This window comes from Octodon degus, unplaced genomic scaffold (genome assembly GCF_000260255.1).
Source record: "Octodon degus isolate 3935 unplaced genomic scaffold, OctDeg1.0 scaffold00017, whole genome shotgun sequence".
Classification (NCBI taxonomy): domain Eukaryota; kingdom Metazoa; phylum Chordata; class Mammalia; order Rodentia; family Octodontidae; genus Octodon; species Octodon degus.
Window position 1 is genome coordinate 2,461,269 of NW_004524593.1, and position 24,617 is coordinate 2,485,885.

The window sequence follows — 24,617 nt, forward strand, 5'->3', positions numbered from 1 at the left end:
TTTTTTTGCAGAACCAGGGATTGAACTCAGGCCCGTGAGCTTGCTAGGGAAGCGCTTATTCCACTGAGCCATCTCACTGGCCCCAAAAATCTTTTCTAAACAATTTTGGTTGTTCTTAATTCATTCTCTAATAATTTTTTCCTGACATCACTGTTGAGAGGAGAGAAGGTGTCTTTTACTTTCCCTGCATGTCATAGCATGGCTTAATTAATACTTGATTGATTGAAAGATTGGCTCCTTTGAACCTGAATTAAAATGGAGCTTTTTAATTTTCTTTCTTGCTGAACCTGAAATGGAGCATATAGGACTTAGGCAAGGATCCTTGTTATCAGAAAGTCCCAACTACAATAGGCTCCTTGTAACTGAGCAAAAGGAAGCTGAGGGATTGCTTAGGAGCTGATCACACACACACACACACACACACACACACACACACACACACACTCCTCTCCCCACTGCTTTTAGTGACAATGGGTTTTCTTAGTTATTATTTCCCCCTCCACTGTGCTTTGTGGCTCAAGGATCTACCCGGGCTGTTCATAAGTAGGCAGGTGATGATTAGTTCAACCCAGCCATGGCCGCTGTGCCCTCCACTACGTCTGCTTTTCTCTTTGGTGACCTGAATTAACTGACTGATGTTTATCCAAATTTCATTTTTGAGATGACAGGAAACTGGATATGGGGAAGAGGATGGGAGGGGAGAAGAAGGAAGTTAAGGGACAGAAAAAGCTCAATGTATTAACTACATGTACAGATCTGCCAAGTGAACATCACCATTATATGTGACCAACATGCAAAATAATAAAAAAAATTAAAATTCTTCAAAATCCCACTTTTCCTTCCCAACCCTTGAGTTAGCTTCATTTCTTCATGCAGCTCTGTGACATATTCTGAGCATCCAGACAGAACAGTCAGGAGGGGCCCTGTTCTCGTGGAGCTTATATCCAGTGCAGGAAGATAGGCTTTATACCAGTACAACGTCATGACCAGGGCGTCATGAGTGAAGGGGGAATTCCAGGGTAGGGGGTACCATGAAGGTAATTAGATGGGATCGTATGATGGAAGTTGACTGGATTAGGAAAAGCCTCTTGTAACACTGGAGGAAAGTTGAATGGAAATGCATTTGAGCTGAGAAAAGCTGAATATTTTGAAGTACTTGTGCTGCAATCTGAGAACAAATGTACCAGGCAAAGGGACAAATGAGCACCTAATCAGGGGGACAGAACAAAAGCAGGTGTGGCCAGAGCAGAGAAGAAAGTAGGGAGATCCAGGCAGGGCAGAGAAGGAGCGGGAACTACATGGTGGAGGCGAGGGGCAGATGAGGGAGAGCCTTGGGGACATGTTAAAGGAGCTGAGATTTTACACTTGAGGAGATGGAAGCCATAAACTATAAAGTGGAGGTGGGAACAACATACTGTGGTTCATATAGGAAGAAAAGAACATGGTGTGGGAAGAACAGACCTGGAAGGTTGACAAGGAAGCTGCTGCTGCAACCTGGGTGACAGACGACAGACACCGAGACACAGAAATGGAGGGAATGGCGTGGATTTGGAATATGCAGGTAGAGTGCATGAGACAGTGCAGTAGGATGCTGGTAAATACAGAGCAAAGGAGAGCAATGAGGATGTGCAGTCTTTCTCCTTAGTCTAAGTGTTAAAAGAATTCATTCCTGTTTTTGATATTTATAAGCACAACAGTAGCCTTTCAGGTCATACAGAGAATTGAGACTCTCTCTGCTTATGAAGCAATATGAAAACCAGGTTAGGTACAAGTGAATGTTTGGAATATACAGATATTTCTATAGATATAGACATAGACATAGACATAGACATAGACATATCCCTTTGTATTTCTCTCTATTATGATTTTTCAAAGGAAACAATTATAATTCAGTGAGGTCAGGCTCTGAAGGTAATTGCCTCTAAAGAACCTCAAAAGAGACAGGATTCAGTTTGGAGATTGAGGAGAGGGGACTGAGAATAACAGAAGTCCTTGCAAAGGAGGCTTGAGTGACAGGAACATCCCACTGTGTTAGATTTTTGTCATGGGACACAGTACTCAGTACACAAAGCCCACAACTTGAATGCAGAGAGGTTTAATTTGGCTCATGGTTTAAGAGGATTCAGTCCATGGTCCAGTAGCTCCAAGTCAGGAACATCGTTGTAGAAGAACACAGTGGATCAGAACTTCTTATTTGATGGTGGCTAGGAAGCAGAGCCAGCGAGCAATGCCAGAGGGGAAGGAGCCGTGGGCCAGGAACAGCCCCCAGGGTCACACCTCCATGACCACCCAAGACATACCCAGCAGTGTGCCTGACTGGTCCTCTGGTCACCTCTCAAGACAATCACATAGACCATACAGCTTACCCAGGAAGACTGAACATACCAAAGTGCAGCAAGCAGAGACGGCAGAGGGTTTGGGGAAACTTGGGAAACTGTGGCATTGTGGAAGATGAGACTGGGGTGCTGGGGTGGGGCGACAGATAACAAAAGGCTCATCCTCCTTACTAAGTAGATCTATTTATTATGTAAGTGACAAAGAGCCAAAGAAGGGTTAAGCAAACAAGGCAGGATCACATTCAGATTTTAGAAGGATGAAGTAAGGGAAAGAAAAACTGGAGACCCATTTGAAGGACTAAACAAAAGCAATAACAGTAGACGTGGGGTGACACCTGTATATCTCAGGGCCCTTTCTCTGTCTTTCCACCCCAACCCTTCACTCATGTATCAGGCAAAGGGACAAGTGAGGTCCCAATCAGATGCACAGCTCCCTCCTCATAGCTCTCCCTCACCTCCCATGTTCACCAGGGTCCAGTTGCAAGTGTCACTCTCTCTCGGAAATGCCACATTCTTTCCTGCTTCAGAGCCTTGGCACTGGCTGTTGGCACTGCCACCTGGAAGGCACTGTCCTTAACTCTGTGCACAGCTGGGTCCTTGTCATCCTTTAACTCTCAGTTCAAAGTCACCTCTGTGGAGGTCACTCCCATTATTTCCTTTATAATTTTCCTTTATCATTATGTTGACATACTTGGACTCATGTACTATCTTCTCCCAGAAGAACTCTCCCAATACGCTCCCAGTAGTACCATTGTTTATCTTGAATAGATCCACACTGCCCACTGACATGGCCTGGCTAGGTGCTTACTGAATACATTAGCAGAAGGAAAGAAAGGAAACTACAAACAGCCAGCACAGTGTGGAGGTGAGAAGGGGGACTTGTGGCCCATTCAACACAATTCCACAGACACAGGGCAAAAAAGTAAGTATATCTAAACCATTATAATTCTACCTCTGACAATGTCTCCAGTTTAATTTTGAAATGGTTGCTTTGAAAAAGAATGAAAGAAAGGGCCAGCCAGATAGCTCAGTAGATTAAAGCACCTGCTAAGGCAGATGCAGAGGCTAGGGTTTGGAAGTCCATCCTGCTGTCCTGGCCCCACCCCCCACCCCCGGGGCGCACCGAGATGGTGATTGAGACTAGGCATAGTGGTGTGTGCCTGTAATCCCAGCACTTGGGAGGCTGAAAAACAAGAAGAATCATTAAAAGTCCGATCTGTGTATTGAGACCCTGTAGACCCTGTACTAAAAGAAAAACAAGAGGAATGAAGAAAATAATGTAGAGCTTCCTTACTCCAGGAAGACTAGAAAAAGAAGGTGAAAGGCCTTTTAAAAGAGACCTCCATAATCAAAATCATGATTCTAGAACTATTAGAAATTTGAAAAGACAAGAAAATTATTAGCTAATGAGTAAAAGGGTGTTTGTTTGACTACCCTATCTGTTTGGGGTCAGATCAGCTGGACTCACATTGATTGCCAGGCTAGGCTTCAGGGCACTGATTCATTTAATCCTTACCATACCCAATCATTATTAATTCTGTTTTACAGATGAGAGCACTGAGCCACAGATAGAGAGGTTAACTTGCAATGTGGTACAGTTAGTGAGCAGCAGAGCCAGCACTCAAAACCAGGGCATTTGATTTAGAACCACCACTCCAAAGCTCTGAGAGGAAGCACTCATGGGTCAAAGCTGTCCTGTGGGAGAGTTTTTGAAATCACCACAGCTTTGTGGTAAGCATTACCAACAGGAGCTTTTTTGTTACACGGGTTAGGTGAAGCAGACTGCTGCAACAAAGCCTCCCTAGGCCTCACTGGCCTCACCCTGAAAAGTTTATTTCTCACTCATTTTGCCATCCATTGTACCATGAAGGGCGCTCTCTCCACAGGGCACTCAGGAAAACTTCCATCACTGAGGTCCCAGAGCTCGTAGTGTCCTTCCCTGGGTCCTCTGCAGATGGCCACATGAGCAAGCAAAAAGAGGCAAGGAGCAGTCACAGGGCCACGTAGGGGGGACAGACAGGGGCTGAGGGGCAGTCCAGCTAAGGAGGAGTGTGGTAGTCCTCTTGCAAAGCACCGACGAGGACAGATTTGTAAGGACTCTTGTTGTAGGGGAGCCTGGCAAGGGGAACTGAGAGTTGGAGGAGTTGGCTCTTGCCCTGACTCTGTAGGGGGCGGGGGTCAGCTGGGTAACCAGCAAGAGGCGCCGCATGTCTCATCAATAAAGTGTGGAAATTCAGCCAGGTGGCTCCTCTCAGGGTTCTTCTAATCCACAATGCCCATATAATCAAGTATCATTTTATTATTTTTAATAACCATGGTACCTTAATCATTTATATATTGATGACCTATTTGTGCTTTTGTTCAAAATTGCAACCATAATTATAGCATCGATCCTGGGAGAAAATACTATCTATTTTCCCTTAACAATCGATAACTAGTTACACATCATATATGCGTGCTCTAGGGAATAAAATAGCCTCCAACTTTTATTAGGACGAGTTATTTGAAGCAACTAATTAAATTGGGGGAAATACAGTCACCTATTTTAAAATGCCTAGAGCTGGGCTTAAGTAATAAACATAATGTCCTACAAGCAGATCATTTGCCCCGATCTGACAATTTTTGCACACAGTACTTATACCTATTAGAGGTCATGTAAGCACGCCAGGTTAGCAAGGTGAGAACCGTCAAGAAAATATAGACCCAGAGCAGCAGAGTTAATAGCCGCGGACTAACGTTCCGCGGGCGCCGCACAGCCAAGGAGCCTGGGCATCTGCCGCGGGCGGGGTTATCATCACCGCGGGGAGCTTGCAGGACATGCGAGTTGAGACCTGGGGCAAGGTGCGGATGGGCAGAATGGAGAGGCCCAGGGCTGAGGAAGATGTTCTAAATCTCCAGGAGAGCAGGTAGGGGGCAGAGACTGTGTGACAGGATGCTTATTTTAGGAAGAAGTGTGTGTGTATGTGTGTGTGTGTGTGTGTGTGTGTGTACCTAGATTTGGAGAATTCACAGCAGATTTAAGGTAGAAAGAGAGTAGAGCCGCTCTATCCTTTTGGATCCTTTCCAAGAGAAGCGCTGGACCCAGCTGTTCATCTGGTAAAAATCCTCATAAATGTGTTTTTTTCCTGGATTTGACTTCGGGAGGACCCTCGATGGTGTAGTCATAATGGAAGTCAGGGCTGTAAATTTAGGGACGCTCACCTGGCAAGATAACCGAGGGTTGGAGAAAATATGTCAGGCATATTCTTAGAAATGCTTTTAAGTAAATTTCTCCTGTGCCTCGGGATGTTTCAGACAACCTGGCCGCGTGTGTGATTTTGTAATTCAGGTGGTAGCTCGGCCCGCCCACGCAGAGCCTCCCTTGGCCTCCCGGCCCGTCACTTCTGTCTGGTGCCCATGCACCGCATGGGGAGCTCCTTCCACATTCATACTTTCGCTCCTACGTGGCTCTCTGATGCGTGTTTGTTTCCACACTGGAAATTTCTATACACGTCTGCGGTGCACGATGTCTGTGCTCCTGTGAGGAGTTGGAGCATGCAGGTAACAACCCCTTTCCCTCCCCTCCTTCAATCTTTTCATCCATCCCCATTTGAGAAAGACCTATCTCTTTACTTCCTACCCTCTTTTATTTTGCTCCTTATTTATATCTTAAGTTTCTCGTATAACCAGGCAATATTTAAGCTTCTATGTCTGATTGATTTCACTTAACATTTTGGTCTTAAGGGACACCTAGTCTCCTACAAATGACTCAAGCTTATCTTTATTGCAGAGTAGTATTCCATTGTGTATAAATACCACATTTTCTTTATCCACTCATTTTTTTGGTGGACACTGAAGCCGCTCACAAGATTTAACTGCTATGAATTGTGCTGCTATAAAAATGGGTCTGTGAGTGTCACTGTCATATGATGTCTTAAACTCTTCCGGAAGGATACCAGAATATGCTGGGTCCTGTGGAATTTCAGGTTTTAGTTTGAACACTGAAAGGACAGTGGTCAGGTTGCTTGTTCTTAGATGGTCCAGTCCTAGTGTCACTCCCAACACGAAGCGACCAATCATAAATCACCGCCCTGGGAGAGAGCAGACATCTTGCCTGTTAGTTCAGCTCTATCACTTTCCCTTGGGCCCCCATGCACCGACTCACCTGCCCCTCCTGCCACTCCCACAGCGTGAAAGCCCTTTATACACAGCTTGACCACAGGACTCACGGTGCACAGCTGCTATTTTCATCTCACCCCTTGCTTGGCTGGGAAGGCTCCAAATCCAAAGGCGTGGGGCCAGATACATTGTCAGGCCTCAGCTAAGGTTTACAGCATGGAATTGTGACCCCAGGAAACCAAAGCTGGCCCAGGTGCCCTGACTGCACACAGCAAGGAAGATCAGCACAGGAGGTGCCCACACAGGCCGCTGTGCTGCTGTGTAAGCAGACAGATCTCTTCCCTGCCTCCTGCAGCTGTTAGTTCATCCCCTCGCTCCTATGAGGGGCTGTTTGTTGCAATCGTAAGTCCCTTGGCTACCTCAGATCTCTTGGGCCAGGATCTCTCAAGAGCAGACCTAGGAATCTGCTTCTTTAACCTCCTGAGTGTCTGCCTGGCCAGAAGTTCATCTGGCTGGCCTTTGGGGTCCGTGAGCAGAGAGATAAAGCAAGCACAATGATCATCTCAAGCCAGGACAAAGCACAAAGGGAGGATTTGAGGAGACAACCCTGGGGAGGCCATTGCCCCCTATTTTAAATTATAAGCTTGTCCTCCATGTCCACCTGGGAGTCTACAGCTGCAGCAGAGGAATCTCTTACAGTTCTGATGGAGACCCGAACCTCACTCAAAACTGGGGCTTTGTACCATTTAGAGGTCACTCTGGGGTTAGTCTTAGGGATCTAACTGGGTGCCTTCCTGCTCCCTATCCTGAACCTTTCTAAAAAGCATTTACTATTAGACAGACACGGTTCTTTAGGTGTATCTTTTACATGAGCTTCACCTTTATCATTTCATCTGATAAGCAGGAATCATAAGTGGCAAATTAAATGCCCCATACCCTGTCTTGGAGCGCTCCCTCAGATCACCAGCCCTGGGCCGCCCAGAACACAACATCATGGCAGCTTGGCTCCTGGAGTGTGGATCGGTCCTCCCTGAGGAATGGGCCATGCCTGTACTGTTCTCAGGTTCCAAAAGCCTGGGAGGGAGGCTGGGGCCTGCAGACAGCTGGTCACTTTGCTCAGGCCTTACCTCCGGGCTCAGCAATGCTCCAGGCATCAGCAGATCTTCCCAACATGACCCTTCTGTATATAGCCATTGGATGAAAATCTACAGTCACAGGCATGTACCTACAGACCAGCCACGAGCAGGCTGGTCCCTCATGAAGCCTGTGTCATTTGAGTAAGATAGGGGCTTGTAGTTCTTTGCCAATGACAATTGGGCTTACAGGTCAGGGATGGGGAGGAAAAGCTCACGGCTGGGATTAGTCCATTGCTATTTGGAGATAACCACTGTTTTATGGATTATGTTTGTATAGTACAGTTTACAAAATGCATGAAATAGGTTGAGCCTTTTTAATCCTCCCAGCATCATTATGAGGGAAGCCTATTAACTTCTTTGTGTAGCAAAGGCTGAAACACTTGCCAAGGTCATAAAGGTTAACCCAGGGCTCGAACCCAGGTCAGCCTTCTGGTCCTGGTATCTTGCTTCCCATCAACCCCTTCAGACCTGCAGGCAGAAGACAGAGGAAGACAGAAGGGCTCTCTCCCCATCCCCTAGACATTACAGAGGGTGGAGAGACGATAATATTTGGCTTTCAGAGAATTCAAGGGGCCTCCTCCCTTCTCTCTTTTCACCCTCCCCTCCACAACCACAGTCAAACAGTGAAGGTTGATTGGCATCTATTGTTGGTTTTACAATAACAGATGAATTCTATTTCACATAGTGTCAGTGATACTTGAAAGCCGACAAAAGGCAAGGTCTCCCAGAGAGCATTCTGTGGCCCAGAGTGTGGCTTCTTTTGCAAAACATCCCACAGAAGCGCCAACTTTTAATTCATACCACCAAAGAGATATTTGATTGTTTCCTGGAAATGCTAATAATGCAAAGCTCATAAATACTAATGAAACACTATAGATTAGCAGAGCTCAGCACGTAACCTAGGGGGGCCAGGAAGAGAATTCTTAGATTAAAAAAATATAAAGAATACCTTTTAATCGAATTTTCCCCAGACTGGGTTCCAAATGGTAATGAATACGCTCTTTGGCTGTGTGGAGAACAGACTCAAGTAAGTACCTTTAGGAATGCAGAAGTGAGTTATTGACTTAGCCTTAGTTTGAAAAGAAATCTATTTATTCAAAAGCTATTTTAGGTGCCAGGGGATGGGCGAGTTTAAGACAAAGGTGGGAGGGGCAGGAGGCCCTGGGACACACAGAAAAACCCATTATTCAGGGCATGCTTTTATTTCAACCAACTAAGCAGACGCCGTCGGAGTTTGCTTATTATATTTGTCTTCTATGACACAATCCTTCAATAATAACTCCCCTAGAATACACACAACTCCATGATGTCACAAGCTGTAACTCTCGTTCACTGCTGAATCCACACCTCCTAACAAAGAGCATGGCACATATCAGGTGTCTAATAAATGTTTGTTAAATGGATAAAGAGCTCTCCTAAAATAGGTATCCCCAATGCCAGAGAGCCATTTACCTCTTTCCAGAGCTAAAGCATTTTCTTTCTTTGAGAAGTACAAATGACAACAGCACAAGTGGTTTTCTCTTTTAACCATAAATGCCAGGTAATTCAGAACTTATTTTATTACCTATCTCGTAAAATCTTTAGGTGACCTAATAAATTCTTTTTCTTTAAGGGGAAAAAAAACCCAAAAACCATGTTCCAGAGCTCTGTATATCTTTGGATCTTTTCCTAAAGGGCAGCTCTGATCACAACTTGTCCTGTTACCAAGCTCCCAGGTGAACACCCAGCGCTTCTCTGCCCCTGGTGTGCAGGCCTAGCTTCTTTGCAGGCATCTCCTCTGCTACCCTGAGCCCGAGGCTCAGCAGAAGATGTCCTGTTCTCCCACTCAGGCACTAGAAGTTTCTCAGCCTTGAATGTCTGAACATCATTTTCACCTAGATTTCTGTCAAAATCCTACGTACCTGTCAAGACCTTCTTAAAAGTCTCCACCTTCATGGAAACTTTCCTAATATTCTCCTAAGGCTCACTGCCCTTCCTCTCTCCACAGCTGACCCCCCAGAGTGAGCCTTTGGCACCCTTCCGCTCCCTGCAGCGATCAGTAGCACCCTGCTGCAGCATAATTTATCAATCATGGTGGAGACGATCACCCTCTGAAGTGAATCATTGATTATACATGAAAGGGGACACTTGGTCCCAGGAAGGCTATGTGTAGGACCAAAGAAGAGAAAAGCACCCAAAGTCTCCCACAACAGATGCACCAGAATGTCATGGGCCACAGGGGGTGAATGAAAGCAAAGGCCTTACCAAGGAAGAAGGTAAGGGAGAAGAGTGGGAGAGATCTGAGAAGAGAGCATGCAGGGGGAGGGGCGATAGGAGGCCAGGGATCCTGGCTGTGTGTGGGCAGATCCATGTGGATGTCCCTGGTTGCAGGAGGAGTCTTGGAGGAGGCCCCAGGGAGGGGACAAGGCTTCTCTGGTATATGTTGAATTTCAATGCGGGCAGCCATGTGCTTTCCATAAACCTGCACTTGGGCAGGACTCGGGTTTTATTGTATGTTTCTTTCAGCATTTGGCAAGTGCCTAACAATGCAAAGTAAATCTCTGCAGTCTTTTCTACAATAGACTGGGATAAATGTTTAAGTCAGTCTGGGGAGTAGCCAAGGATTGTAAGATCCTGCGAATCCTGGGCTGCTTGCCAGAACTGGGTTGACGCCATACAAAGGAATAGGCAGCCCCAGAGCGAGGCCTGTGACTATCTCACCTCAGGAACCCAACTCCCCAGGAGCAGGGCCAGGCCAGCCATGTGTGACTTGGACCTCATCTCCTCCTCACTGTGGAAGAGGGGAATCATGAAACCTATTTCATAGGGCTGTAATGAAGATTAAGTGACTTAATAGGAGGAAAGTGCCTAGAACAATGCCTGCACAGAATTAAGCACTTAATAAAAGTTAGCTAAAATATTATTGTCCTCTTACAGCATTATTTCAGTGGCTGTAGGCCAATGGGCACAGGAGGCACATTTATCTGTATAATTGCAAAAAGTGTGCAAATCAGGAGTAGGGTGGCAGGCCACTCTCCAGGACTAGCATTGAGTGGGGCCAGGGGAGGTGCAAGGCCCCTACACATGTGAGACATGTCCAGAGCATGCTGTCCAAGGAATGAGACTGCCAAGGACAACCCCTGGGGTACTGGGAATAACATAGCACCCAAGAGGGTGACACATCCCGGCTGGTCCAAGGCAGTAAGGTGGAACCTGAGGAACCTGCATCTATCCACAGTTGTTGTACCCTCCTGTTGCTCGCTTACAAGATAAAATGCACATGAAAGTGATTTGAAAAGTACTAAGTGAAATGTATCACAAAATAGGATGCTTATCATTGGTGCTTTCACTGGCTCAGCACCCTTGCAAGACAGCTGAACTCATCATCCAGAAGTCTGGCAGCTCTGGGGGGCCCCAGACATGTCACCTCCCCATCCTGAGCTTTAGATCTGTCAACATTAAGTGAGAGTTGGTATGATTTCTAAGTTTCCAGACTAAAAATCAATGACTCTAATAATATTTGGGTGCAAGGCAATGTCTTACTCCAAGAAATTCTCTTGAATCATATTTGCCCTCAAAGTCTTGTCCTTGAATCATATTTGCCCTCAAAGACCTAAGAACCCATGGATTCCAGATCCCAAGGAAGCCTGGTGTACTTAAGAGCTGAGCCCTAAACCCATGCAGAGAGGGAGAGGGATGACAGAGGAAGATATCAGTCCCTGCTCTATATTGAGATTGGTGTGGGAGCAGAGAGGCATCCTGAGACCACCTGGCATCCAAGGAACTTCAAGTCCCTTTTCCTCCTGAGAAAGGGAACAGACTGGAGGGGAAGGAGACTTTGGAACCAAGCAGCTCAAAACATGAAAGTAAGGAGGCGACAAAGGTGGAAAGTGGAGGGAAGCAGGCACAGAAGGGGATGTGAGGGGGGAGAAGACGTGGAACAGCGCAGACAGCAAGCCAACATGAGGGCAGGGGTGAGATGAGATGAGGACTGATGACCTCGTAGCCTGGAGGAGCCCCAGTGTCTCTTGTCACAGGCAGCGAGATGTCGCATTTCACCTTGTGCTTCAAACTGGGCAAGATCTATACCCAGAAGGGCAGACACCAAGCTGTCCCATGGGGCACACGTGTGCAACACCTGGCAGGTAAGCTGCAGCTGAGGAAAGGGCCAAAGATCACGGAGTAGAGTCCAGGGGGCCGGCCCCAACCAGCACACTGGGGATGCACATTGGTGTATTTATCTAACAACTCTGATCGCCTACTGTGTACCAGATTTGATATCATATTAATTCTTCTTTCCTAAGTTTAATATCTTGTGTCTATCTAGCAGGAACTAGTTAGTGTTTATTGACTAAATCCATAAAATTATCTTCTTTATTGAGTCTTAGTACAATTTCATTGGACTTCTTGGAAATCTTCAATTTCTTCCCTTTCCTAAGCCTAAAATTGGTGATGCTGTTAAAATTGTAAACCATTCCCACTGCATTTCTCTTGAGCTATTGGTTTTAATCCCTTCAGGTCTTATTTGTGGCATGCTCCAACTGAAAGATGAAGGAAGAATAAATTCCAAGTGTCCACGGCTGTGTCTTCTTGAGCCCAGGACTCGCTAGTGAGCTGCAAGGGACATCTATTCCCACCCTAGCCAAGCACCATGGAGAAAATCAGCTCCTTCTTCAGCTCTATCTGGGACACCATCATGGCCAAGCATGAGGAGGGCATCTTCAACACCATCTGCCTGGCCGTCCTCCTGGGGCTCCCAGTAGTGATGATCCTCACCCTCTTCTTCATCTGCTGCCATTGCTGCTGGAGCCGAGCAGGCAAGAACCGCCCACAGACAGACCGACACAAGAAGAAGAAGAAGGGGGATGAGGAAGACCTCTGGATCTCTGCTCAACCCAAGCTTCTCCAAATGGAGAAGAGGCCATCCCTGCCCATCTATTAGCAGTAAATACAGGTGTCCTCCTTCTGGGGCCAAATGTCCTTCGAGTCACACAGAGACTGGGGAGAAGGAATCCATGAGATGATGCACTTGTGTCCACAGAGTAACTGCTCAACCCTGGAACAAATCTCAGACCGAGTGTCCCAGGGCAAGATGCTCCCAGGGGAGCACATGGCCAATTCTTGCACTGCGTTGGCAGCTATGTGTCCAGTAGCAATGCTTCGCTACAGAAGCAGATGTGCATTCCACCTGTCCCTGCCTCTGGCATACCTTATAAATAAAAGCACAAAGAACACTGATGCTTACATGCTGATATGGCTTGCATGTGTACACACCCGGAACACTTTTGCAAATTCAGGCAGCAGGTACATGGGCAGGTGTATTTCTGTTCATCAGCTGGCCTTTAAATACATACTTCCTGCGAGGCTGTACATTAAATACACATGCAGAAGCACCTCACAAAAAAGTATATCCAGGCTTAGGCACATACACACAGTGACGCGGCCAGGCCACACTCCTGGGCACTGTTTATTCTACACACCACTCAGGTTGGAGCTGTATGCTTCCCTCCTCCTGTACTTACAAAGCCTTCTACAGTAATATTCACATTTGGACATTCCAGGAACCTGGTACAGTCCCCTCCCGGTGGATACTGACATGGACACACCAAGTTCGCTCCTTTCTTGGAACTTGTCACAAGGCCCTCATAACCACTGATGGATGTTTTAGTGTCAGCCAAGACCTCTCTGAGATGCTACCCCCTCACCAAGGTGGACTTTTCTGAGCAAGCACAAGCCACTCTGGGCAGTGACTGCTAGCAAGCTACGGAAATCCACTCATTCACTTCAGCAGGCTGCAGTTACGCACCTGTGCAATGTCTATTTTACAGAAAGGATACTAAGATGCCACAAGCCAGCTAGGTACCTTGTTTGTCACCAGTTTCTCAGTAGGGAAGGAATTAAAGACAGTCTCCAGTAGAGGGGTAAAGAAGCCACCCCAGAAATGATTTCAAGAGAATGCAGTGTACGTGTGGCATGTTGCAGGAGTGCAGGATGAGCAGCTTCAGCGAAACTAGGCTGAAGCTCTACGATGTTTACTAATATTTATCTTGAAGTTCAGGCAAGTGGGTCCTCCTCACTGTGGCTGCTGCTGGCGGCGTGCTAAGGCTTAGGGTAAGCTTGCAGTACCTCACCATTCCCCAAAGTGACCTTCTCTTCAGCAGGAGCCCCCGACATGCTGCTGTGGACTGGACGAGGTGTCGGCTTGCAGGACCGCACGCTCAGTGCCAAAGGTCCAGCCAACACGTGTGCCCTGGGGAACAGGAAGACATGGAAACAAGATCTGCAGCACACAGAGCCCCTCCCCTGCCCAGGCTGAGGTTGGGAAGCAGAGTTAATCCACCTTTAGGACCAGCTGGTTGTGTTTTGATTCTATTGTGAGGACATTACAAAGATAAATAATTCCCAACTTGGGAATGGATTGTATTTTAACAGTTCATTTGCAAATCTGCCGCGGAGCTTTCTTTAAATATTTTCCCACAGAAGCTGTTCTAGACAGTGGCAAAATCACTAATTAATAAGGTAGCTAAGCTATGACAGTGATAGTAGCAGAAAACCAAATTCAATAACTATGTGAATGCAAAGAGGTGCTCTGTTTGCTCATTTGGGTTACCTGGAATTCAGCTGCTCCCCGGGTGTTCCCCGGTCTATGCAGAGTGGGTACTGGTAGTGGAGAGTGGGTACTGGTAGTGGAGAGTGGGTACTGGTAGTGGCTCTAGTATCAGGGTCTCCTAACAGATAACCACATGAATCTAATTCAGGCCTATTTGCATTTTAAAGCCAGTCACCTTTTCACTCTACGTAGCCCTAAAGTCTCTAGGCATTTAAGTGTGGGCATTCTGATGATCCATCCCCTTATCACACAGACAGCTTGCACTGGAGTATCCAGCTGTCCCCTGCATGGCACAGGACGGTTTGGTCATGTCCCGTTTCACATGCTTCCCATGTCTGCTGCTGCCCACTGGGCTGAGTTGTTCTTCCCACCTTCAGCTCTCAGTCCCCCCAAAGTGGACGACTTGGGAGGAGGTGTGGGAGCTGACAGCCAAGATGGGATGTCAGATATGATCCAGGAGCGTGGATCACCTGGGTTGGGGACCATGGTCTCCATGGCAACTGGCTGCCAGTTTGAGTTAAAGCCGCAGTCAGCTGTCATTGCTATGGCAGGGCCTCTGTCCCCAGGCACAGTATCCCTGCTGTCTCCCAATCAAATAGACTTGCTCCAGCTCCAGGCATGAGACACCCAGAAACTTCTTCTGCACGGCTTCCACAGTGTGGGACCCACAACACCCCAGATGGAATGGGATTTAGCGCCCACCCCAGCCTTTCTGGAGTGCCCAGAATAGTGCCAGGCACGTAGCAGACCCTCATGTTCTTCTTGGATCTGTGGAAACATAAAAGGAGCTAAGGCAGATGCCCTTTGCTTTTGCTTCTCAGTTTACGCTTATCTTTCTTTCCCATTCTCTAGTCCCTTTTTCCCATACCATGCCAGTGCTGTTCCTTTATTCTTCACTTGTACTGGCAATCAGTGGAATCTCAGAACCTGGGAGAGGGTTAAATTAATGAGTAGAAATGACTGAAACAGAAGAGCCTTCCTAAGCCAGCACAAGCTCAGAGAGGACCCCTCCCCCGAGTCCTGGCCTGTCCAGCCTTAGCCAGGCTTGAATGACAATCAGACATCTTATCTCCATTGCTCAGTGGACTGACTTTTTGCTTTTTTATTTCTTGAGGGGAAGGAAAGACAAAGAGGAAAATGTAAAGAAAGGGCAGTTCACATTATAAAGAAGAATATAAGTGATCAAAGTTGTATAGTATTTGTCAATATTTTTCTGTAAAATTCAGACACAAAAAGGAAATTTTTATTTAAATAAATATTTTTAAAACTAAAAGCTGTGCCTAGCCTCCTTGTGTGCTGCGGTTGGTTATCTCCATCACAGTAGGTATCACCTCTGCTTGGTCCTCCCTCAGAAATGATGCACGCAGGGACTTTCCTCCTGGGACACAAAAGGCCCTGCCCTGCTGGTCACTGCTGTCTTCTGGTAGAGTCAGAGGTTGGAAAACTAGGAATGTGGCTTTCTCACCCTCTTTGCCAAGCAGACAGCCTCAGACAAAACTCTTCGAGAGAGGGCAGCTGCAGAGAGGTACGACGATGCTCTTTGGCAGTGTATATTCATTTTCATCCCTGGGACACCCACCGTTTAAAGAAGAGGCTTCTTTTTGGCTCCTGGCCTCAAGGTTTCTGTCTGTGGCCCGCTGACTCCAAGGTACAGAGGCACCTTAGTTGCAGAGCAAGGCAGAGGCAAGCTGCTCACCTCAAGACTGCCAGAGAGCAGAGAGCAGGGAAGGAGCCTGAGAGGAAGTTGCTGGGACCCAGAGTGCCCAAGGCCACGCCCCCGTGTCCCACTTCCACCAACTAGGCCTCTTCTCCTAATAGCCATCTTAGATGTGAACTCTAACCCATTGGCGACATTAGTGCCCCCACCACTCAGGCATCAGCCCAGCAGTCTCTTCAGCCCGTCAAGTTGACCATCACAATTAAACGGCACCGAAGAACTTTCTCTTCAAGAAGATCAATGTATTCTTACAGGAAAGGGAAGAACAGCACAGAAATAAGCAAACTGAGGCCTGGATCAATCTGGTTCTGGAAAGGGAAGATCAAGAACCTCTATAGTAACCACTAGGGATAGAAAAACGTGTGTGTGTGTGTGTGTGTGTGTGTGTGCGCGCGCGCATGCGCCTTGTTTTCAGGTTTGCCATACCTGCATGTCAGTTATGAAATGATTTAAATACTCCTGATTCTTCTCCTGATAATGCTAAGACTGCCATCAAAGCAGAAGCCATCAAGGGCAGTACCGTCCAAGAGAGCTAGGAATGGTGGAAACGTTCTCCATACTGTCCCGTACAGCACCATTAGCCACATGTAGCTGTTTAAAATCATGAAAATCAGGCCAGCACAATACCTCAGAGGACTAAGCTCCTGCTTAGGCAAGTGCGGGAACTGGGGTTCCATTGCCTATACAGCATGCCACACCAGCCCCATCCCCGGGTGCATTGAACCAGCAACCCAGTCTCGGTGTGGTAGCCCATATCTGTAGTCCCAGTTCTGGGTAGGCTGAGACAGGAGGAGCACTATGAATCCGAGCTGTGTAGTGAGACCCTGTATCAAATACATAAATTAAAAATAAAATCCTGAAAATCAAGTACAGTTCAAAGCTAGCCCAGTCACACTAGCCATATTTCAAGTGCTCAGTAGCCAGCTGAGACTAGCAGCTCTCGCCCCAGACATCCTGGGTCTTTAGCCTCATGAGGAGAGCAAGCAAATGAGTTAGCAAAATGCTGTGCTGACTATTTAGAGAGGGCACAGGAAGGAAGGCTACAGCCATACATTTTTCCGTCTCCCACCAGACAAGTGGCTTGTGCAGCTCTAGTTCATTCCCGGGTCCCCTTCTGGGTCACCAACACTCATAACAACCAGGAAACAGACATCATTCAATTTCCTATTCAGTTCTTGAGAACATTCCTGAACCTTCCAGGGCAAAGGAGGGACGATGCCCAGAAATGACCTATGGAGGGAGGAGTACCTGCTGCACCCCTGAGGGGAACTCCAGCTACATGCTGTCCGTCACCCACTGAGGCCTAACCATGCTTGGATTTACACAACGCCATCATCCATCAGCATTTCTGCTCTGGCCTCATCCCCTTTGACTTTAATATTATACCCAAATTCAAAGTCACAAGATTGTAAGATAAAATGAAGAATCATTTCAACCAGACTTCAGCTTCCTTTCGAAGGCCTCTGTGGGCAGCCCCACAGAGAGACACTTTATTCAGGAAGGGCGACAGGTGCCCACTCGAGCTCCCTCCTTAGGCTATTTTTCCATAACCATTTTGGACTGCTTACCATGTGTGATGATTAACCTTGATTTGAGTGGCTTGAGAGATGCCTACGAGGTTAGTGAAGCACACTCTGGTGTGTCCCGGTGGGTCTGGGCGTGTGACTCTGGGGACTCCATCTGGTCCCTTAGCGCTCCTCTCCACCTCTTTCCCTGCTCTCTGTTTCCTGTTTGCCGAGAGGTAAGCACCATCCTCTGCCACACCTTTCTGCATGATGCTTTCGCCTCAGAGCCAGCTGCCCAGGTGTGGAAACTTCTAACACAACTACCCAGAAATAAATATGTAAGTTTTGTATGTCAGATATTCGGTCAGAGCAATGAAGAGCTGACCAATGCACTTCCCACAGCTCAGCTCATCCTGGAGAGGCTTACAGCCTGGTCAAGGGGACACAAAGCACACAAATCACTGCAACAGAGTGTGCTCCAGCGTCCATAGAGTGAAGCCCCACAGCCAATGTCAGGACAGGCTGCCAGGACACCCAAGTACAGAGAATCGCACAGCACAAAGTTGAGAAACGAGGCATGGTTCGCGTGGCTGCCAACAACGCGAAGCTATACTCTGAAAGGACTATGCTGGGGACCGCCTGACAAACACCACTGAGAAAGCTTCCTAAGTCTGTGGGATGGGACTCAGGACTAGAGTGGCCCCCAAGCTCACGCCAGCTCCCACTGGTTACAGAAATTAGGTGGGTGCCTAATCTCTCTGTTAAGCCTTATCTGTAAAGCAGAGCTAGTAATAGTCTTTATCTCACAGGAAGGAGAAGATTAACTGAGATCATGCATACAAAGCACTTAACACAGGGCCTGGCTTACACAAAGTCCTCAAGAAATATTAGGTATTATTAGTAAGAGTAGAAAGGAAATGATGAGAGAATTGTGTCCTAGGAATCAAAGAGGAAAAACCTTCGAGAAGAAAACAACAGCCTGTACAATCAAACTATGCAGACAGGGCAAGGGGAAAAGGACCTTTCCTTTTTTTCTTTTTTCTTTTTCTTTTCTTTTCATTTCTTTCTTTTCTCTTTTTTTTTTTTTTTCTTTTTTTGTATTTTAGGGAAGGGTCTACAGGGTGTTCAGGGTCTCACTACTAGATCGGACTCGTAGTGATTGTCCTGTGTACAGCCTCCCAAGAGCCAGGATTATAGGCGTGCGCCACCACGTCCAGTCTCAATTGCCATCTCAGCGAGCTCCGGGAGCAGGGCCGGCACCTGCGCCTGCTTCCAGGCGCTTGAATTCACTGAGCTATCTGGCCGGCTCTCACCCGACCCTTTCTCTTCCTTCTTTCGTGAACCATATAAGTTGGCTATTCGTATCCTTAGAGTCGGCTAGAGATAGACTTGCATCAAGGATAAAATAACCTCAGAATTTGGAATGAAATTAGAAAGACTTAAAGATCCCAATCCAGTATTTTACCATCCTGGAGGGCTGTATAACACATTTCATTGTCTCCTGTGAGCTCCACTTTATAAATGAAGAAAATGAGGCCCAGACGAGGGAAGCATCCTACCCGGCCTTTAATGGAAATGAAAGCCTTCGATTCCTGCCCCAGTGCTTCCCTATACCAGGTACCCCCATCCAGCCTGGTCCACTGACTTGGACCCCTCCAGGCCTGCTGAGCTAAGGGGCACTTCTGCTGAGCCCAAGGTACGAACACACATCCGGCTGTGAGCCTTTAAAGTGCCCGGATGTCTTCAGACGTTTCCCAAAAAGCCCCATCTGACTCTTTTGCCTTCTCTGATTAAATCTCTTTATTCATCAAAGTAAAAAATGTTTTTCCTTTCATTTTCTCCTTTTATTTAAATTAAAATACCACTTAAATACTATTGTTCTTTTTAATTCTGTCCTCATAATTATACTGCATTTCATCTATGTTCCAGATAAACAGATTGTTATAGAATGACGTAGGAACCTAACTTTCTTCTAGAACTTTGGAATTGAAATTCAATGCATTTTTCCCCATAGAAGTGGCCGACAGGAAGACTTTGGAAACAATATGAAAAGTAAGTTTGCCTTTCTTCACGCTGACAACCTCCGCTGCCTGTCCCACCATGCAGGCCCACCACCGCGCCTGGGGACAGAATTCAGGTCTCCAGTCTCTTCAAGGCGGTGCCTGCCTACCTGTTTGTGCATTCGCCCAGCAGCAGCACTGCCTAAGCTGCCACCAGCTGCAGGCGGGATGCTGAGCTGGGCACCCAGGCGGACATTCCACACGATGCAATCCGAGAGAGGAGAGAAGAGGAGAACCACAGCCCCAGAACTTCTCAGGGTTGAGAAGAGACAGGAGTGAGAGGCTCCCGACAGCACAGCACCGCCATCTGCTGGCTAGGCTGGGTATAGCAAGCCTCTTGGCGGCACTGCGGGCCCCACCATAGCCATCACGTCCTGTGGACCCATATTGATCAGTTCCCTCCGGACCCTCTCCACCACCCTGCCAAACGGCTCAAGGTACTGACTTGGATGATTTTTAGGCTGAGGGCCTTTTCCAGTTACTACATTTCGCCTATAACTTCTCCTGTCTTTTCGGGTTTTCCCTTTGACATGCTGTTGCTTCATTTGCTTTTCTCCCTGTCCACCTTCTCTCTCCACACTCCTACACATGGTCCGTTTCCTTCCTTGATCATGATTCTTTGAGTCATTCTTTATCTCTGTCCCAGGCTCCTTCAGAATTTTCTGGCTTGAATCATCTTGGAACCCCTGAGAACTCTAAGTTATAAAGCGGCACTCTTGACCTCATTTAACAAACATAAACTTCAGGACCCATTCCCAGAGGAAGATGCTATCAAGATCAACCAGTTCTGAACACTGCCAAGGAAGGAGCCACCCTCCGCCGCTCCGCGGGGCCTGCTCCGCCATCATAAAGACCGCTTTCATCCACACCCCCTCCCCTTTCCCACGGTCTCTGCCTTGGGCCAGCAAGCCCTTACCTGCTGCCTGCTCCTACAAGAGCCCCGCTTGTCTGTGGGTCTTGCTCTGCCCTCCCTCCCCCAGAGGATGGTTAGTGGGTTCAGGGTGCCCTGAGCAGCAGGGATAACTTCTGACGTTCCACAGCTCGTAGGACGACCGCAGCTGGCAACAATTCACTGCATAGCTCAAAACAGCTAGTAGAAAGGATTTTGAATTCTCCCATGTCAAGAGATGATACGTATCTGCCGCGGTAGGTATGCCATTGCCTCAATCTGATCATTCCTCAGTGTGTAAGCATAGTGAAGCATCACACGATACCGCATAAATCTGTGCAACTGTGTCAACTAAAAATAAGAGTATAGAGACTGGGTGTGGTGCCGTGCACCTGTATTCCCAGCTCTTGGGAGGCTGTAAACAGGCAGATCATTACAAGTCTGATTTAGTAGTGAGATCCTGAACTCCCTGTAGACCCTTCCCTAAAATACAAAAAAAGAAAAGAAAAAGAAAAAGAATAAGAGTGTATTCTTGGCCAATGCGTACCTGCCAACCCTGCCACCAGACACGGTTCCAAACTACAAGCTTGACTGTGGCACTCCATGAGCGTGGAACTCTATGAATGTACCACTGTCCCAAGGATCCTCTATGAGTCCTGGGCCCTGCTTCTCACTCCCCACAGGACCCCAGCAGAGCTGGAACCTTAGGTTCATGGGACCCTCCCGAGACGCACAGAAGCAGACTCCGGGAGTGAAGCTCTCGCTGCCTCTGACAGCAAGAATCCCTGCAGCCCAGCTCCCCAGCTCTCCTCACCCCAAACAAACCACTGTCTCCCTCCACAGAACACCACACACTCCACGCCCTCATCTCTGCCACTGGGTTTCCTACCTCCACCATCCTTTGGGTCCATGAGCTTTCTCAGAACCTTGGATGGGATCAGCGTCCCACCCCCCTCCTCCCTACTACCGTGTGAGCCAATCAAGGTAGCTGCTTGCTTTGCTCCTCACCCCATTCCATGGGTCTTACCTGGAGCGTACTGTGTTCTAGGAACTTCAGTCCACTCCGTGATTTCACCACTCCCAACCCCGTGCCTCTACAGACTTCTCCTTGCTTCAGTTTGTCCTAAAGGATAGGACTTGCTTCCTGCAAGCTGCAACACCTTGATGGCTCATAGCTTGACTGAAAACTGGTTGACCCTCTCTGAAAAGCTGGTCTACCCAGACACCCTTTCTATGACCTATACGCAGCTACCAGAGTTGGAGCTGCCAGTGCAGCTCATGTTAAAATGAGGTTAAGCACAGAGAGAGGTCCAAGCTTTCTGTAGTCAGATAAACATCCTGTGCAAACAAGCTCTAGCTGCCTTCCTCACCCTAGTAGAACCTTAAAGGACAGTTGAGGATTTTTAGCCCTCCCCCCCCCCAGCGGAGCAGCATAAGCTGTATGGGCAAAAGAATACAGACCAACTCCAATTCCCCTCCTCATAGCTAGTGGTAGAGAAACACTGAGGTCAAAGAACCTGGAACATGAGCTCTATAATCTGTTGCCACCTCAGACTTCCAGAGCAACTACCAGCGGCCCCACATCCAAGCTATGTAAGCTCTGGCCACCAGCTGGGCACCAGCTGTGGCCCCAACCAACACCTCAGAACATCTAAGGAAAAGCTCAGAAATCTGTATTTTACTATCTATGGAAAAGAAGCATTTTCAAAAGCATGGCCATCATCCACTGGCTCTGAGTCAATCCCTGAGGTGGGATTCACTCTGCCGAGATGACACTCTTTACTAAGGAGCCTGGACCTAGCAGGGATGAGCCTGAGGGCCCTGAGTGACTGAAGTGCATGCTCTTCGTGCAAATAGGCACAGCATGTAGCAGGAGGGAATTCAAGGAAAGGACTTGGAGCTGAGTAGCTAGTCAGAGGGCCTTCGAAGAGAAGGAATTAACTCAGGCTCCCCTTCCTACAAAGCTGGATCAAGACTACAAGCAGTCTGACAGGTCGCAGTAGATACCTCTGCTTTGGAGAGGCCTCCATAGGTCCCCAGCACCCGAAAGGACACCACTGTTTTAGTTTATAGCTACATGTTACCCCAAAGGCTCATGTGCTCTTAACTGGAGCTTGGGGAAGGTGGCTGACTCACAAAGGCGCAATTAATCCGCTGATCTTGTAGGTAAATGAGATGTTGAGAAGAGAAGCCTGGTGGGAGGAGCTGGGTCACAGGGGGCGTGGCCTGGAAGGATTTCCGTCCCTCCCTCCTCCCTGATGCCTGGTCGTGAGCAGCCTCTCCTCTGCCGTGCTGCCCTGCCTTGGGACCAGCTGGCTATGCACTGAAACCTTCACAAACTGTGAGCCAAAATAAACCTCTTCCTTCCATGGTGGGTGTCCGGTATCCTGTCTCAGAGACAAGTAAAGTACTGAGCCGACCACCTCCAGGTTTCATCGCCAATCACCACCTCCAGCCCCTAACCCTGCTTTTGTGCCTGCAGCATTTATCACTTCTTGCAATGATGCCTCTACTCATCATTTATTGTCAGCCTCTACCAGTGGGATATAAGCATAATTACTTGTTCATCATCAGTCTCCATGTCTAGAATATAAGCACTAGACTATATAAACAAAGTGGATACATGAATATTTTGTTTATATGAATAGGTCCAGTGCTTAGAATAGAACCTGGCACTTAGAAGGATGTAATCAGTATTTTTGAGTGAATGGTGAGAGAATAAATGGATGAATGAATGAATGAATGAATGCACACCAGCCCTAGCATGAGAGCTAGACCCCGCTTGCTCACCTCTGTTTCCTTAGTGCCAAGCACACAGCCTCATTCAAAGCAGGACAACACTTAACAGATTCTCGATTAATGAGCAACATGCAAACACAGTTTTTAATGAGTGGCCCCAACATCGACACTGGACTTCATTTGGGCCACTCATTATTAGGTCCCGCAGCTGCAGTGCTCATTGTGTCTGTCTGGGAAGATCGGGAAAGAGAGACAGAAGCACACTGGAAAAAGGTGACAAACAGTGGTTGCAGGAAGATGGCTTGGTGATTTCCCAGAGGCTAAAAACTGGAGAAACCTGGACACCCCTGATGTGGTGTGCAGTAGGGCACCAGGGCTTCTAGGACACCTGCCTTCCCTCCCACTCACATATGTCTTCTACATTCCAGGTGTCACTATTCGCTACCACGCAGGAGGGAGACTAGAGTCAACTGAATTCCATGACAGCACAAAACTGTACCTTCACTTGTGCTTAGGTTAAATTTAGAATTCAAGTGTACTTATGTGCAGGAAATAACACAAGTTAAAAGTTGGCTTTTTTAAATCAAGTGGTTTATTTCTTGAATAGGAATTTAAGTTACTTCAATGGTCACTGACTTGGCTACAGAAAACCTTCCAAAAATAAGAGAAACAAAAAAAAGGATCTGCCTTGCCCAGCATCCAGTCAAAGCCAGTAAGCCTCTCGGTGCCTGCTGCCTGCAAACTCAGCTCCTGCAGTGTTAGGTGCCAGGGGCAGAGGGAGGCTGAGGGCCTGGTAGGCGTGAAGGGAGTCAGGGAAGAGTCTTGGAAAGGAGCTAGTATTCAAAAGAGTGAAATTATTTAAACTGAAATGAGATTTTATTTACAACATATGCAGATCTATGAAAATGATTATGCAAATGACTGGAAAGGGGGCAGTTAAAAATAGGAAGATGGCAGCTTTGGTTCCCAGCATGCTGGAGACGGGTCAGAACCAAGCTACATGGGATCCATCTCGACCCCTCTTCATTCTTCCTCATCACACCAGCAAATAAACAGGAGTGGGATTTATCCTTTCTTCCTCAAAACCACAGGAAGTGGGAAGCACCTTAGCCCTGACTCCTGCACAACCGGAATCTCTCTTTGAAGTGTCTTTCTAGAAAGAGGATTTATATTAGCAGATATTTTAAATACATATGTGTGCACCAATCAGTGAAATCCTGGAAGATTCATTTTTCCAGTATGTTTAGTATCAAAACTGAGCTGAAAAAAACTTGCAATTCCAAAACCATCTTCCCACCCAATAGACTGTGCAAGAAGGACGGTGCTGACACTTGGGCCCCCTAGCGGAGACGGACAAAACTGCAGGCGACAGGGAAGGACCCTCTAGGATTTGAAGTATTCTGCGGGTTACCCAGCAGTCTCAGAAACTACAGGCTTCGAGCTCTCTCCATCCTTCCATTTCCCAGCCGCCACCACCCACCGGCCCTAAACTCTCTCAGCCCCGACCCCAGCTAGTCCTGTCTCCTGCAGAGATTGCTGGACAGGCCA

The 24,617-nt window shown here is 47.4% G+C and overlaps 1 protein-coding gene across 2 annotated transcripts in view; it reads left to right on the forward strand.

The window, feature by feature from the left end:
* Positions 1-15,307, forward strand: part of Kiaa0040 (KIAA0040 ortholog) — a 33,787-nt gene extending 18,480 nt beyond the window's left edge. For both annotated transcript variants that reach the window (XM_023710369.1, XM_023710368.1), the window contains one exon: positions 12,068-15,307. In XM_023710369.1, coding sequence (XP_023566137.1) covers positions 12,201-12,491 — 291 coding nt within the window. In that variant the 5' untranslated portion in view covers positions 12,068-12,200 and the 3' untranslated portion in view covers positions 12,492-15,307. The remainder of the gene's footprint in view (positions 1-12,067) is intronic.
* Positions 15,308-24,617: the final 9,310 nt, after the last annotated feature.